This window comes from Caretta caretta, chromosome 7, assembly GCF_965140235.1.
Source record: "Caretta caretta isolate rCarCar2 chromosome 7, rCarCar1.hap1, whole genome shotgun sequence".
Lineage (NCBI taxonomy): Eukaryota > Metazoa > Chordata > Testudines > Cheloniidae > Caretta > Caretta caretta.
Window position 1 is genome coordinate 96825174 of NC_134212.1, and position 18262 is coordinate 96843435.

Genomic DNA, 18262 nt, shown 5'->3' on the forward strand with positions numbered 1-18262 from the left:
ACAGACTAACACGGCTGTTACTCTGAAACAGTAATAATAACTGCAGCAAATATAAACAAAACCACTCTATACAATGACATAAAGCTTAGAAAATGCTGTCAAGTGATTTTAGGACTAAAATTTTACTAATGTATTTTTAGTATCTGTTTGCAGAGTCCAAACAACTTTTTTAACATTAATTATTTGAAGAATAGTTTTGTTTAATAATAATAGAAGAACAAGAGAGACCAGTTTTAACAGCACTGCACTCATAAGCAACGGTAAGCCCTGATGCTACGATGAGCCCTATTTTGGTGGGCCCCAGCACCCACACAGAGCCATAAGTTCAATGGCAGCACTATGCCAGCAGGATTGGGGCCTTGACATATAACAAACTGAAGTATTACAGGATAGGGGCTGTAATGTATAAAAAGTGAAATCTACAACCAATCGAGAAAATAAAGTCAGTCATGAAAATAATTTGTTTTACACTTCCAATTTTTAAATATTCTGAAAATACCTTGGCAGAGTCATTTTGCATATTGCATATAATATGTCTTTAGCATTGTACTGTTTAAAAAAAGAAACTTTCTAGTCTACAGTCCATCAGCAAATTAATGTTTCCAGATCCATCAATATTCCATACACTATTATAACATAGTAATTTCAAGCATCTGTTTAAGAGCACCCTTTAAAGTGGTAGACAGAAGCCCCATAATCTTTATTGAAGTATTACTATAGGCCTAGATTTTTATTTTATGATTGGACGCACAGCTGGCAATCATAAATAAATTCAGTTTCATTGCTCCATAATCTAACTTTTTAAAGAGGAAGCAGTAGCAATTTTGCAGACCCTAATATGATCAGACAATTTAATACTTCAGTGTACTATGACCCTCTCCCTTCCTACAAATTCTTCATATAGTATAAAATACAATTTGGTTGAAGAGTGTAATGATGGTAATTAAGAGTATGTCTCTTAATTCTGATATCATGGAAATAAGGAGCACATGCTTAAATTAAAGTGATTTAGCAGCACTTATACCAGCTCATACACTTGGCATTACCATCTTAATTGGTATAATATTCTTGTTCATTATCCATTACACCCCTTGACATTGCTATTACAAATTAATAGATGAAAGAATAGATCTCTTCCACATCTCTCCATCTATCAAAAACCAAATAGGGTCAAATCGCCAATAAGGAGACTCCGCAAAAATCACTAAAGTAGGAAAGCCCCAAATGGTTTGGAAGCAATTTATTATATACAAAACAACCCTTCCATAACCTTAGTTTGACAGTTCAAGAAGCATTTTGGGTAAATTACATTAATAGAAAGTGGTTGAGGTGGAAATAAATTAATGATGTTCCAAAAGGCAATTAGTATGGTTACTTTCACTGTGTTTTTTAGATAGAGAAAGGTGGTGGTAAAGAATACAAACAGCCTTAAAGGATTGATTCTTCCTGATCACATAGGGAAACTGGCTGGGGATCTGCTGAAGGGATATTTACAATAGGTTAGTTGCTTTCAGAGCTAGTTTTTGCCAACATAATGGGAACCAAAAACAAATATATGAATAAAAATAAAGGGAGGGAAAAACTAAAAGACAAAACAGAGGCACAAGCCAACATGGTATGTTCACTATCAGACAACCTTTTTATTAGATGATATTTTAAAAATATGTTTTTTATGCAATCAACCTTTTACTTCAATTATATGCTACTCTATTCTTTCAACATTTTTTCACATCTAAAACATCTGAGGATATCTGAGGATGGTCATAGCTAAGATTGTAGATACCTGTAAAGACAGGTTCTAACCAGATGCAAAAGACAAGTTTATCTAATTAAAGTAACTGTAAGGGTATGTCTACACTATGAAATTAGATCGAATTTATAGAAGTCGGTTTTTTAGAAATCATTTTTATATATTCGAGTGTGTGTGTCCCCACAGAAAATGCTCTAAGTGCATTAACTTGGTGGAATACTTCCACAGTACCGAGGCAAGCGTCGACTTCCGGAGTGTTGCACTGTGGGTAGCTATCCCACAGTTCCAGCAGTCTCCGCTGCCCATTGGAATTCTGGGTTGAGATCCCAATGCCTGATGGGGCTAAAACATTGTTGGGGGTGGTTCTGGGTACATATCGTCATACCGTCAGGCCCCCATTCCCTCCCTCCCTCCGTGAAAGCAGCAGCAGACAATCGTTTTGCACCTTTTTTCTTGAGCTCTGCATGGTCACCATGCTCTGCATGGTCACCCGCAGCTTGCCACGCTGGCCAAACAGGAAATGAGATTCAAAAGTTTGCGGTTCTTTTCCTGTCTACCTGGCCAGTGCATCTGAGTTGAGAGTGCTGTCCAGAGCGGTCACAATAGAGCACTCTGGGATAGCTCCCGGAGGCCAATACCATCGAATTGTGTCCACAGTACCCCAAATTCGACCCGGCAAGACCGATTTAAGCGCTAATCCACTTGTCAGGGGTGGAGTAAGGAAATCGATTGTAAGAGCCCTTTAAGTCGAAAAAAAGGGCTTCATCGTGTGGACGGGTGCAGGTTTACGTTAATTTAACGCTGCTAAATTCGACCTAAAGTCCTAGTGTAGACCAGGGCTAAGATTCCCATCATAATAGTATATAATGTGCTGGATCCTAAGTAAATTCATCCAATCTCTTCTATTTACAGTTTTTCGTAGCTGGATCCCACTTTGCTGTTCCAGATAGTCTCAGCAAAAAGTGGTCTGGCTAAGAGTTAAAGTTCTCCTATTATTATTAAAGTTATTAAAGTGAGTTATTAAAACTTTATTTAATTTTTTTCCCATTCCTTTCATCACCCTATGTGTCAGAACCACTAATCATTATCTTGGAGTTTTCTCCAGCTCCCAATTCCAGAGCAAGTCAGAGACACCAACATTTTCTCAGTGATTCTTCAAGTTCTAATCTGAATATGGTAGCATGTAGACTAGAAAAATGAAGGTTAGAATATGCATCCATGTATAGATACGACGATTCCATGCCTCTATCTCTTAAGGTTCAACACCATGCATATGGAACACTTCCATTTCACCAACTCAAACTAATCTTTCTGCACATTCCTGTTAGGCTTGTTATTTATTTTGCATTTGTTTGCACTGCCTGCAGTACTGTATATCATTAAAATGTGTATACATTACCGTGTAATTAAACAGCAGTCATGTATTATGCTGTCCTCCACAAATATGCCACTCTCTTCATCGGTTCCAATAAGATGACCGTCATGGTACCAGTGTACTTGGGTAGTGTTGTCAACGTATGTTGCAGTGCACTGAAATGGCAAGCGGTCTCCATGAAAAACCACCTGCCTTTGTGATGGTATCAGTTCAAAAAGAGGCAGTTCCAAAGGTCCAGCTGTAGAAAAAAAAATTCCTGTTATTTAAGGAATGGAAAACAGGCCATAGTGTGCTTTTCAAAAATTGCTTGGATTTTGTTAATAGCTATTATTTCTACAAGTGTCAGCATGCATTATAGAAGAAATCAAGTGTTCTACAATTTAACACTTTCAGATAAGATCAAACATTTTTCATGCACAGGACAAAATATGGAATCAAATATCTACTCTACATCTACTACTGCTTTTCCTGCATAAAGCAATAAAAATACAATATCGGCTACACACCATGTATAATACTGCACCCATCATGCACAGAATGGATTTTTTTCTGAATTCTCTTGCACATGAGTTTGTCTTATTACTTTTTCATTGATTGGGATTCTCCGAAGTTAATTCAGTCATTGCCTCTGCATTTATTTTACCAGGAAGCAATGGCACAATGGCTGCCCAAGGTGACTTTTGTGCCTCATGTGCACTGTGAAGATGGGCTCTGCACCATCCCAAAATATGCTGAGGCAGAGGGAACTGTTGAGGGTGAGTTGGGGAAGGAGCTATTGGATCTGCTTACATAGATACAGTGTTCCTCACAATTAAGGTGGATGTGGAGGGGCTGAAGCTGCTTCTCAAGCCCATAGCTAGCGATAGCGGCTTCCAAGGAACTGAACTTCAGCTTCATCATGACTTGCCCCACTACTTAGTTCCTAGCATGAATAATCAGATTTTTTGTGGGGAAAATCTATTTTCTCTACAACTAGTGAAACACACACACACACACACACACACACACACACTCTGCAGCTATGTTCAAGTGCACATCTTAGACTTAAAGATGTTGTCTATCAAGGACCATCTGTAATCAGACCTGCTGAATTGTTTGTCAGCTGATGATTGTCTATGTCTGCTGCAGCTAACTTTAAAAGACATGCCCCCTAAGACAACTCACTTCCAATGGAACTCTCCTTTAGGTTAACCATAACTTGGAGCAAAAGGTAAATTTGTTTTCTTCACAGTTCACCTATGCAATCAGCTGGCAACCACAATGGCTAAATCCACAGATTGTTATAGCCATCCACATTTAGTATAAAAAGTTAGTGTTGTTCTACAATAGTTGTTATTGCTGATTATTAAAGCAAAACAGGACAAATTAGAAAGTTTGTCTTTAAACATGTAAATTATTACTCTAGCAAAGCTGTATTGAAAAAAGAATTAACAGCACTTTGACAAAAATTAAAGACATACAATCATTGCCACAACCACTGAGAAGGAGGAAGAGCAAAGAAAGGAATTAAGTTGCATTTAGCTGGAGTTTCAACAACTGAGAATGGTTTTGGATTCAGTTCCATTTTCTGAAAAATGTCGCCACATATTTGAGTTAAAAGGATGCATCCAAAGTAATCTGGTAATCTGAAATTCTCCTCCTTAAATGCTTGAGAAAAAAGCTTACCACCTTGGAGACTACCAGATGGAAATTTACCCAGACTAAAACAAAATTCCTCTTTTGCCCAGTAAATTATGTCCTCCTGTGCAATGATTTTTTTTTACCATGAATACTGTAGAGTGTATGTTTGAGTGATTAGTGAAAAAGCCAATAAAACTATTCTAGCGAACCTTAGTCAGTGTGGCAATCATGGTCCAGACACCCTAAGGGGAGAACAGAAGGTTTTAACCCCCAAAATGATCAGTTAAACCAACTGATTGCATATTGTGTTATTGTACAATAAAAACATATCAGTTCAAGGTCTTTTATGAAAGCCTGTAATGTTCTGAACTTAATGGTCAAGACTGGTTATGAATGTATGTATTTTTGTATATAGAAAATTGTGCTTATAATCTCTGGCAGAAATTCAACTACACCTCATGGCAGGATGGTGAGAAGTTAAGCAGAGAGCAGCACCTGCCAAGCCAGTTGTTTACGTGCAACAGGCTTAAAGTAACTCTCTGTTGTCCAGTCCAGGAAAGGACAACGGTGGACCACTAGAGTTCACGGAAAGACATTTAGACAACTCAAAATTGAAAAGAATATTCTGACTCCTGGACACCAAATCAGGAGGAAATTTCCCCATTCTGATTAACCATGAGTCAGGGTAGACTTGGGGGCAGGGAGAGGAGAAGAGAAGGAAAAAAGCCTTTTAAAAAGCAGATGTGGGATTGTAGCTTTTTTTCCAGAACTCAGGGGACAGTCTTGAGAAAGGAGGATGCTCATGAACAGTGGATCCCGCCTACAACTTGCTGGGAAATTGTTTTAAGGCAATAGGTAACTCTTATTAGAAAAGTATCAGAGGGGTAGCCATGTTAGTCTGGATCTGTAAAAGCGGCAAAGAGTCCTGTCGCACTTTATAGACTAACAGATGTATTGGAGCATAAGCTTTCCAGAGGCAGTTATAAATACGCATCCGACGAAGTGGGTATTCACCCACGAAAGCTTATGCTCCAATACGTCTGTTAGTCTATAAGGTGCCACAGGACTCTTTGCCTCTTATTAGAAAAGACATTTTACCTAAGAAAGTGTAAAGCCTGAGGTTGTATCTTTATCTTTATTTTCTGTGCAACTTTTATGTTTGCTTTCCCTTATGATTTCACCTTTCCATCTGTGATTTTTCTATTATATAAACTTTTTGTTTATTTTTATCCCAAGCAGGTCTCTGGTGTGCAAACTGTGTGGAGTGTTTATGCCAAAGGGAGCTGATAACTGGGGTTAGGTTTTCACACCTTGTGGGGGTGATGAACCAGAGGGGAATGGCCTGAGTGTCTGGTAATTAAGAACTCATGGAAGAAATATTTGGGGAGACTAGGGACTGGAAGGGCTGTTGGAGTCACCCTGCAAAGAGTAACTGGGCAGGTGAGCCTCCTTAAATGCTTGCAGGATGGCTACTACTGGTGTCAGGGATCCAAACCATAACAAACAAACAAAGGCTCTCAAGGTTACGGGGCAGGCAGTGACAACTCCTTGCTGATCTCAGTAGTCCCCAAAACGTCACAGTCAGCAAACCTCATTTACTGTGATGGAAAGAAACCACATTGCACACATGATTCACCAACCTGTATCCAGTGCTTTTGACATTTGTGTCTTTTACAGTACAAACAGGACATCTTACAACCTAAAAACAAGGTTTCAGTGCATTTAAAATGTTCTTTAAAAACATCACAAAGACTGCCAAAATGAAACCATGTTCATTTGCTGAAACATATCTTTAAATATATTTTGGTCAACAATAAAACTACCTGTGGTATGCTTCAGCATATTGGTTGTTCAAACTACAAGCCTGCTACCCAGTAAAAGCCCGCTACCCAGTAAAAGCCCCACAATCAGTGGGTCACTGTGGAGTAGTTATTCATCTGATTAAACTAACAGATTTGCTAAATCTCTAAATGTGCCCAGCTGTTTTTGTCTGAATAATATATTGCAAATTGAACAAAGTGTATAAAATTCTAGCTTCCACCAACCCCAATATTAAAAGCACTTAAATAAAATGTATGCCTATAAACTACTCACATATATTTAATCATATTTTCAGTTTGGCAGCGCAAATATCTTTAAATAGGCTGAGACAAGACTATTATATGATTATTGGAAAATACTGCAGTAAATAAAATGTTCATTTCACAGCCAGGCACATGCAAAAGAGATGAGAGGCCAATAATATAGAATCACAGGGTTAAAAGGGACCAGAAGGGTCATCTAGTCTAACCCCTTGCCAAGATGCAGGATTTGAGCGTCTAAACTATCCAAGACAGGCTATCCAGCCTCCTTTTGAAAACCTACAGTGAATAAGCTTTCACAACCTCCTGAGGCAGTCAGTTCCATTGTCCTACTGTTCTTACAGTTAGGAAGTTTTTCATGAGATTTAATCTAAATCTGCTATGCTGTAGTTTGAACCCATTGCCTCTTGTGCTGTCCACTGTGGCAAAAGAGAACAACTTTATCTTTTTTTATGGCAGCCTTTCAAGTATTTGAAGACTGCTATCGTGTACCCACTTTATATCCTCTTTTCCAAACTAAACATCTCCAGTTCCTTCAGCCTTTGCTCATATGGCTTTCATTACATCCCTTTGATCATCTTTGTTGCTTGCCTTTGGACCCTTTCTAGTTTCTCTACATCCTTTCTATACATTAGTGACCAAAATTGGACACAGTACTCCAGCTGAGGCCTAACCAGCGCCAAATAGAGCAGTACTATCACCTCCTATGACTTGCATGCTATGCCTCTGTTAATGCAACCTAAAATTGCATTTGCTTTTTTTGCAACAGCATTGCATTGCTGACTCACGTTTAGGCTGTGATCCACCACAACTCCCAGATCCTTCTCAGCAGTGCTGCTGCCAAGCCAGTTTCCCCCCATTCTGTATTTGTGCATTTGTTTTTTTTCCCCTTAAGTGTGGCACCTTACATTTGTCTTTGTTGAATTTCATTTTGTTGTCTATAGTCCAGTTCTCCAATTTATCAAGATTCCTCTGAATCTTAGCTCTATTCTCCACAGTATTGGCAACCACACCCTATCTTTATCTCATCTGAAAACTTGATCAGTATGCTCTCTATGCCTACATCCAGGTCCTTAATAGAGATGTTAAACAACACCAGACACAGAACAGCTCCCTGTGGAACCCCACTTGAGACCTCCCTCCAATCCCACATCATTCCATTAATAGCTACTCTTTGTTTGCAGTTGTTTAACCACTCATTGGTAGCTCTGTCAAACCCGCATTTCTCCAGCTTACTTATCAGAATGTCCAATGGGACTGTGTCAAAAGCCTTGCTGAAGTCCACCTCATAAATATATTATGTACACCTCATTCCCCCATCTACCAAATCAGTTATGCTGTTAAAGAAGAAAATCAAGCTGGTTTGGCATGATTTGTTCTTAGTAGCAGCCAGCGTGGCTGCTAAAGATTACCCCTTCATCCTCCAGGTATTCACAAATTGAATGTTTTATACATTGCTCTAGTGGCTTCACAGGTAAAGTCAGACTGTCTGGTCTATAGTTCTCCTGCACCTCCTTTTTGCCCCTTCTAAAGATGGGCAGTAGGTTAGCCCTTCTACAATCTTCCAGGACCTCTCCTATCATCCATGAGTTTGTAAATATTATTGCCAGTGACTCAGAGATTTCTTCAGCTAATTCCTTCAGTACCCTTGGGTGAATAGCATCTGGACCTGCTGATTTGAATTCATTCAAATTCATCAGAAGATATCTGATGTGTTCTTTACTTATCCTGATCTGCATCTCTTCCCCTTTATTGTCCATGGTAATTTCACTAGTTGTCCGGTCACATGTCATATTTTGTGAGAAGACTGAAACAAAATAGGCACTCAGCAGCTCTGCTGTCCTATCATTTTCTGTTACCAGCTCATATTCTCTATTGAGCAACAGATTCACACCATCCATGATCCATTTTTTTGTCTGACATATTTGAAGAACCCCTTCCTGTTGTCTCTAATATTTCTTGCCAGCTGTAACTCATTGTTTGCCTTAGCTTTCCTGATTTTGTCCCTACACACCTGCATTTTTACCGTGAAAACTTCCTTGGTGACATGCCCCTCCTTCATTTTCCTGTATGTATCCCTTTTGGTTTTTAGAGAACTAAAAAGCTCCTTTTGTAGCCACATTGGCCTCCTGTGGCTCTTCTTATCTTTCCTCTGTGTTGGAATAGCTTGATTTTGAGCCTCTAGTATTACATCTTTTAAAAACCAACCCCCTTCAACTCCTTTTCTTCCTAATTGGTCTTCCCATGAACCTTTCCTACTATTTCTCTGAGTCAGTTGAAATCTGCCTTTCTGAAGTCCAGTGTCCTTGTTTTGCTGTTCTCATGTCCTCCTTTCCACAGTATCTTGAATTCTATCAGATCAGGATCACTTCCTTCCAAGTTACACCTCCAAATTTGCAACTAATTCATCTCTGTTGGTCAAAACCAGACCCAAAACGATGCCCTAGTTGTTTCCTCAACTTTCTGAATCAGAAAGCTGTCCTCTACACGTTCTAGGAATTTTCAGGACATATTATGTTTTGCTGCCATAGTCTTCCAACAGAAATGAGGGAAGTTAAAATACCCCATTAATACCAGCTCCTGTGTGTTAGCTAATCTTGTTACCTGCTTGCAGAATGATTCATCCACTTCCTCTTCCTGATTTGGTGGTCTTTAATAGACCCTCAAATAACATCACTACTGTTCTTTTCCCTTGTTATCCCCCCCAGAGATTCTCAGTAGGTCTGTTGCTCACTTCCCCTTGGACCTCAGAGCAAGTGTACACATACTTGATGTACAGTGCAACATCTCCTTTTTTCGCATACTTATCCTTTTGGAACAAGCTATATCCCTCATTCTTGGTACTCCAATTATGGGAGTTTTCCCACCAAGTTTATGTGATGCCAATTAAGTCATAATTTTCTTCATATACCATGACTTCCCATTCATCCTGCTTGTTCCCCATACCCCTTGCATTTGTATACAGGCATCAAAGATATTTTGCAGACTGCCATGCTGCTTTTCTTTTTGTCTTTATAATGCAGTTGTGATTTCTACATCCTTCTCCATAAAGTAGCCCCCCCATCTTAGTTAGTTTAGCCTAGATGCACTTTGCCTGGATTTTTGTCACCATCCCCCACAGGACCTCATTTAAACCTTTCCTTATCAGGTTAGCCAGACAACATCCGAAGATGCTGCTCTGAGAATTTGATATATGGAGTCCATCTCAGCATAGTAATCCCCTTTCTTGGAAGATCAGTTTGTTGTCAAAGAAGCCAAAGCCCTCTCACCTACACACACCTGCATAACCACGCATTTCCTTTCACAATTCCACAGTCCCTTCCAGGGCCTTTTCCTTCAACAAGGTGGATGGATGAGAAAACCATTTGCACCCCAAACTCTGTTATCCTTCCTCCCAGAGCCACATAGTCTGCAGTGTTCTGCTTAGGGTCATTCTTGGCAGTATCACTGGTGACCACATGGATAAATAGCAAGGGGTAGCAATCTGGAGGCTAAAATCACTTTAGCTTGTGCTTAACATATTTTTTCTACTCTCTCTCTCTCTCTCTCTCTATATGAGTACAAAACAGAATTGAGTCTCACAGCTCAAAGATCAGATCCTGACACCCTTCATCAGGTTGAGTAGTACCTTACCCTGCAAGTAATTCTATTTATTTCAACAATACTATTCAGATTCCAACTTGACTATTCAGTGTGCATAAAAACAACCAAAGCTTACTCCTACTTAGTAGAAAGTAGTCCGTGTCCAACCGTGTGCTATGCACAAAATCTGATGAGTTCCTGGGTTTTCCATTTTCCATTTTGTGGGGAAGTAAAAATATTTAGCCATTCTTTGGTCACTGTGGAATAAGTTATTAGGCATTCTGTAACTCCTCTTTGCCGTGAACAGATTCTTGCTCAGCCCAGCTCATATGCCTTATAAATGGGCAACTGGCATTTGGACAGTGACACTGTGGAAAGCCTACTAACTTTGATCAGGAAAGAAGCAAGACACTCTGCTACTGGAGTGACCCCCTCCCCTGATTGAAACAGATATGGCCAGCCTCTTACACTAGGAAATATTTAAAAGGCCAGTCATAGAATCATAGAATATTAGGGTTGGAAGAGACCTCAGGAGGTCATCTAGTCCAATCCCCTGCTCAAAGCAGGACCAACACCAACTAAATCATCCCAGCCAAGACTTTGTCATGCCGGAACTTAAAAACCTCTAAGGATGGCGATTCCACCACTTCCCTAGGTAACCCATTCCACTGCTTCACCACCCTCCTTGTGAAATAGTGTATCCAAATATCCAACCTAGACCTCCCCCACTGCAACTTGAGACCATTGCTTCTTGTTCTGTCAACTACCACCACCGAGAACTGCCTAGCTCCATCCTCTTTTGAACCCCCATTCAGGTAATTGAAGGCTCCTATCAAATCCCCCCTCACTCTTCTCTTTTACAGACTAAATAACCCTAGTTCTCACAGCCTCTCCTCATAAGTCATGTTTGATAGAGCATAACCAGTGTTTGATAAACCTTGACTACAGGTCCAATCCATTAGCCAGTGAGAGCAATTTATGTCAGCAACTTGGTTCTTGTTCCTTTAGTACTAAAGGAAATGTGCAAGTGATTGGATGATATGCAAACTTCTCCCTGGCTGACCTTAGTGGAGATCTTAGACCCATATGGGTCTAAGCAGTGTAGGGCTTCAGTCCACCTGGGTCCCTGCATCACATGCAGAAATCCAATTACACAGCCTGAGCCATATCCTCATTTTGCCGTCTCTTATCACTGAGGGGATGGTTACAGATTGGTGTTATGAGTATGCAGAGGTTGGGGGCCCCTTCATAGGAGAGGAAGGAGCTGGATGTGTCTAAGGTGTTTATATGCCCCCCCCCCACCACAGTATCTAAACCCAACAGAACCTGTAATGTATTTATTTTCACAATGCCCCTGTAAGTTAGAGAAGTACTATTATCTGCAGTTAACAGATGGGAAAATGAGACAGAGAGAGTCTCTTCCTCTGTCCCAGGCCTTGTTTCCCTCTGTCTGTAAGAGATTGCCACCAGCCCCCTCTTGTTCCCTGGCTACAGTAAACAAGATGCACGTTGCATTATGACTCAGTAGTAATTACCTTGTGTCTTTCTGGAGGATTCTAGCACCTCGCATCAGGATGACTCATTAGATGAGCCTTGCAATCCTATACAGTATACGTTATGCTTACGACTTCACACTAATGACTCGGATTATTGAATTTGGTGAATTAGCAAGTAAATGAGCAAACAATACAAAGGAATGTTAAGACATCACAAAATGTACTGTGTGTTGCCAAATATTTATTTGTAAGGATTTAATATGCTTCACCAACTACATGTAATGTAAAAAGTTTTGTGAAAATAATGAAATCCTGATGGTATAAAAAAAATCTCGTAGAAGTTATATTTTTGGTTAATGTTAAGGAACTACTCCTTTCTTTGTGTGGATTACAAAGTGTGTGTTCAACAAATTGTGGTTTAGAATGGTTATTTTGTAATATTACCTACAAAGAAATGGCTATCCTCATCTTTCCCTCCTCTCCTTCATCCTTTTGTGAAGTATAGGAAATTTACTAGAGTTGCATGTTCGTGGGCAAAGAATTTTTCAGAATTCTCAAGAACTGGATATTGTGAGCTGTGAGGTTAAAATTATTTGCATGGGCTTTCCTCTTCCCACTTAGATCTACAACTTTTTGATACATACTGGTAATCTTATTTTTAATTAGGTTGGGGCTAATATTGCTACATATCAATTCTGTTGAGCGTATTGGCTTTTTGCAGAATCAAGATCCACGGCCTTCTGCGCAAAGCACATAAAATTAGTTAAATATAAATCAGACATAATTCTGTACCAGTGAAAGTTAAAACTACCAAAATGCACAGGTAGACATGCCCTCCAATCCATAGACCACATCCCATGCTGTGCTCCCTGAACCCTCTTCCTCTTATTACACAGTAGTAAATCAAGTGCAGGTTTGAGGCCAATGAGTAACATTAGTAGAACCTCCAGTTCATCTAATTTTGAAAGCACACTTAAAATATATTTCATAGTTTCAACTTCCAAAGTTATAATGCACAACCTGCAGCTTTTGACAGATAATTCAGATCACTCCTGATCTTATTCCGTCAGCATAATGGGATAATTTTCAACGCAGTTTAAAGAGAAGGAGATGTGGAATTCCTATTAACATGGAAAATGTACCACATTGTGGCATTAGATTGTGGTGTGTCAATCTCATGAATATGTAAGTACTTTTTGTAATGTATGATGGTCTGGGTGTCAAAAATGATTTAAACTTTAACTTGCCAGTTAATCCCTTAATGCTAATAAAACAAAGCCATTCATAATAATTTCCATGTTGATTATCATGATGTTATTCATAACTTGCTATGCACGATGCATAAACCTCACACATTCTCTTCAATTATAATTCCTTCTGAAATAAATGCAAATGGTTTTATTTATTGGCAGCATCCTACAGAATTTACCACATCAAGTAAATGCATCAGCATCATATTGAAAGGATTAATCATTTAACTGAGATCTTCCATGAGGCCAAAAAAAGATCCTTCATATGTTTGGCAATAGTCTCTTGACATATAATTATGTAATTGAGGATATTTTCCATTTTTGTATATCTAGACAAATTCACAAATTTTGGAAGCAGAAAAACATCAAAAATGTATCTTATTCCACACCTCTTATTTTCAGCTGACAAACCCTTTCCTCCACATTCTAATATATGCCCCTCCCTAATGTTAACAATCCTCTCACCTTTAGTTCCTATTCTGTTTCTATCTCTCCCCAAACCAGAAAACTTCCACTACCTTTATTTAATACTATCCCCATCTCTCCCAGGTGTTCTTTTCCACCTTATTTCTCACCCTTCAGGTTCAACTGTTTTTCCCAAGACATGGCCTGGTAATACATATGCTGCACATGCTTACTCAGGTAAATGGTTTTTTGCATATAACTATACTCCACAATTTCTTCTAAGTTTTTGTCATGCACATCCTTAAAGTTAATAAGAATTTTTATTTTTTGAGATCAACAGTTAAACTCCTGAAGGTAAATCATGTTAATTTACTGAACTTCAATTTATGCTAAAGACCATGCCCACTCACACTTAATCTCTGCACTGGTTTCCCTTTCCCCCCACCCCCATATATTTTTAAGCTCTCTACAGTTGTGCATCAGCATATTCTATGTATAATAATTTGTACATACTCATTATATAGCTCTCGCATGCCTCTCTATTCTATGCAGAACGTAGGGCCCTCATCACTGCTTTCCAACTTTGTCTGTCTCCTACTGCAATCTTCCCATGTCATTCTGATAGCTTTCAATTTTCCTTCTATTGTGCATTTCCATATTATTCTTGGTCTACCTCATCACCTCTTGCCCTGTGGGTTCTAGTTCAACATTTGTCTTGGTATATGTTATGAGAATATATGTACTCTTGCTTTAAATTTGTAACAGGAAGCTAGGCAGTAATGGGGAACAGAAATGGGGAAAGTAATTTAGGCAGAAGCTCTGTAGTGAACCAGAGAGAGGCAGAGTACCTCCAAGGATAAAAAGATTTTCATTTTTCTAATATTAATCCTCATTAGGTGTTAGAAGAAAGTGACTCTCTCTACCTGTGATGCTGTTCCTCCTGAATATGGAAAGGACAAATTTGTAAAGCCACCATCTTATCCCCGATCTCCCTCCTCAAAATTCACTTCTGCCAAAATGCATACAGAAAATGACAACCTAAGAATTCCTAAGCAGGTAGTGAGTCGCAGTCACTGCTCCTTGGATGGCTGAGAACTGGGTACATTCTGTTATAGTTGCTACCTTGTCTCCCCCCGGACCTGTTGGTTTATGTCATCCACCTGTTGTCTTGTCGTTTGGATTATAAATTCTTTGGGGCAGGGACTGTCATTGTTATATGTTTGCACGGCACCCAGCACAATGAGGCCAGACCCAATTGTAGACTTAAGGTGCTTCCGCCATATAAGCGTTAAATAATAAGAAGTTTAAAGCATATCTTAAACAGACAGCAAGAAGGACAGATACTGCTTAAAGTCAGATAAGTTTCTTTTACATAGTATCTTTCATACTCAGGGTATATCAAAACTGTTTATAGAATAATGGATTAAATTCTTGTAGTAGACGAACAGTATAAGTAAACAGAAGCGATTGTACTCTTGGTAATAACTCATAGATTGCCTTTGTAATTAGAACTTGTCCTATGTACTTAGCCAGTGTAATACACAGGACTTGCATGAATGTATGATATTGCTTTCTGGGGATTGGCCTGCAGGGGATTAATGGATCTGCTGATATTACCTGGTTAAATGGTAGAGGTCGGTTTTGGCCATTATAGACAAGTGTTTAGTCCCCACTCCCTGTGCAGACATGTGTGCGTGGAATACGATTTACGCAGTAATGGTGTCTGTTGTGTGCAGACATGAATTTTTTACACTAGGTTGCTTGGAATATACCCTGGAGTTTTAAAAAAATTATGTGATTTTTAATGTACATCTGAACAGCTAAAAGAGATATTAGAAAGGAAGCCAATTTAACAACTCATTCAAAGGATAGCACTACTACTACTACGAGGATATTGCATGGTTGCATGGTGTCAAGCAGTACATATTAGCAGAAATCATGGCATTGGAGGAGATCGGCCACCTGGCTGAATGAAATGACAGCTTAGCAAAATGTAATCGTCCATGATCAGAGAACATGGAAAAATAACCTAAGAGAATCCACACAAGTTAAACATACCATCACTACAGTAACAGCAATTCATTAAACTAGCATCCTTAATTCATAAGGTGCTTTCTGTGAATGTGATCACTGTTTACTGAGGGTACATTGTACTATTGAATTTAAGTGTTCATTAGTGCAGTGATCTATTGTGTCAAAAGGCACCTAGTAGAGCATGAAATATAACATTGGTATTTCATAAATCAAGCTAAATAACTTGCATGGTATATCGATTTAGAGTAATCTTGGAACAGCAATACTTCGAATTTACTTCTCCCTTCACAACTGGTCTTAGATGCTCTTTTCTATCAGTACTTTGGTATTCAGCCTTGGGAATCAGACCAAAATGAGGAATGAAATAAGCACCAAATATTCTGAACAGATTTTTTAAGTTAAAGACCACAAACAAATTAAACCTTTGTTTACAGATGGATGTCAAAAAAGGAGAAAATCTTTTGTTTGACATCAAACATGCCATGTTCATTTTCTTGTTATTTACAAACCCTTGAAAGCATGAGGAGACATGCCAAGTGATACTGAATGGAACCTGCTACTGGTTTACTGCTAATTTCTAGGAGAGCCTTGTAACCTTATGAACTCTTGCAGAATGTAAATTTTTGGTTTGACCAACCTGACAAAAAATTGTGCACACACATTTTTTAACTGAAACTGATTTAATCGCTCGTGAATTATGTCATTTGCAGAGCACAGAAGACACATTTTAGTACTGCTTTACAACATCTGTTTTTCATTCTAAGGATGTCTCTGGAAAAATGATTGGTATCTTTAATCCTCAGCTGTCTCTTGGAGATAATCTTGATTCAAATGACTGAGCCCAATCCTGCAACTGATACTTCTGCAAAAAGTCTCATTGACTTCAAAGAGACTAATCACAGATGCAAGGATTGTTCACCATGAAAGAGTGTCTCAGGATTAGATACTATATACCAAGTCATAAAATGTCCGCACAGCAATAGGAGCAGTGCAGATGGAGACACTTGTTTCTAAAACTATAATCTGTCAATCCCTCAGTTTTGGAAATGTGTATAATTTGAAGTGCTTAAGTACCAATAGAATACCCACATTTTCAAATTGTACACTTTAAGCAAAGCACAAAATAGGAAAGAATCTATTCAGAAGCCATTTAAGGGTCTATTCTTAGTTATTTTCCAGTTATCTTTGTACAGATTAATATAACTACAAACATGCTCGGATAATCATATCCTGGCACTAGCACAATTTATTTATTGATTAAATAATTATTGAAGACCCAGATAAGTATAGAACAAAACAATCTTTTCAGCTAGTATTATGAAGACGTTGCACCAAAGGGTTACAGCCCCACTGCTGAGTTTTATAAGGCACATGAGAGTTAAAAAAAAATGTTCTGCTTCGTAGGCTCTCCTTCCAGACAAACCCCACCCGCCTTGCAAAAATGCAGGAAAAGAGAAGTGTGATTCTGCTCCAGGCATTTAGATCAAGAGTTGGTAAAGTATTTTACAGTAATCTCCTATCTTGTCTCTTCTGTCAGCACTGAACGATGATTGCAGTGCAGCACCACAGGAATCACTGATTACACAAAGTATTCAAAGGCCTAACCCATCATTATAATAATTCCATCTTTTTCTTGATTTCTCTACCTCATTTTCATGTAAAAACAGGTTTTTGTTGACTGAAAGCTGTATTCTTTCTATTAAAAATGACCATTATCAATCCTAAATTCCAGATTAGCTATGGTTTATAAGACAGAGCAAAGATGGAACAGAAATCAGCTAGGTTCTACACTAAATGCTATGGTGGTGAGTTTGAATACTGCTAAAGGGCCCGTCTATTATAGTGCATGATAACAAGGTGCATGTACGATAGCAAAATAGAAATGATAGGACATACAAGATCTTGTGAATTGCATCTGAAATATGAAAAGCATATTTGGAATAGCATGGACGATTCATTGCATATCTCTAGGGCAACAGAAATTTTGTCCCAATTTCAACACACACACACACACACTTAATAACCTTATAATGAGATTCAGAACACAAATACTTTAAATAATTTACTGCTTGTACCCTTAAACCTCAATTTTGACTGAACACTTACAATATTCAAATTATAGTTCTCACTTGGTTTCCTTTTTAAATTTCTATTTCAAAAGGTGGGTAGGGGAAGAATGTCCTGGAAATAAAGGAAAACTCTAACCTACCTTTATGCATAACAGCAACACATGAATGTATGTGACAGACATCACCTAGAATACATCTATAACTCTGAATTTTAATTACATTTTAAATATTTTAAATATAGCTCTTTGTATTTGAATAAATTAAGCATTAATGTATTTTTAATGGACAAATACTCTTTCCTGCCGGGTAAGTGGTGAAAAACAAATGTTCAGTCTCAGTAGCCATCCCATGAAGTAGACACACTGGGACATGTTCTAAACATAGATCTTTGTCATTCTTTGGCGAGACAGACCTACACAGCATGCTGGAGATGTAGGAGCACGACCAGAGCAATTGTAGGCACGTCCCAACACAATCTAACTCCTTCCATGTGACTTCCATACACACAAGCTACTACAGCATGAATAAGAAACTTCTCACAGCCAAAGAGTTGGCAAGTATACTTCGGGGTTACCACTCCATAGCATTTTGGTTGTTCAG

General features: G+C 38.6%; 1 protein-coding gene across 1 annotated transcript in view; it reads right to left on the minus strand.

Annotated features, from left to right (window-relative positions):
* The window catches only part of ADGRA1 (adhesion G protein-coupled receptor A1), a 467766-nt gene that overhangs the window by 217364 nt on the left and 232140 nt on the right, over nt 1-18262 (minus strand). The window contains exon 7 of the mRNA XM_048858295.2: nt 3150-3363. Coding sequence (XP_048714252.1) covers nt 3150-3363 — 214 coding nt within the window. The remainder of the gene's footprint in view (nt 1-3149; nt 3364-18262) is intronic.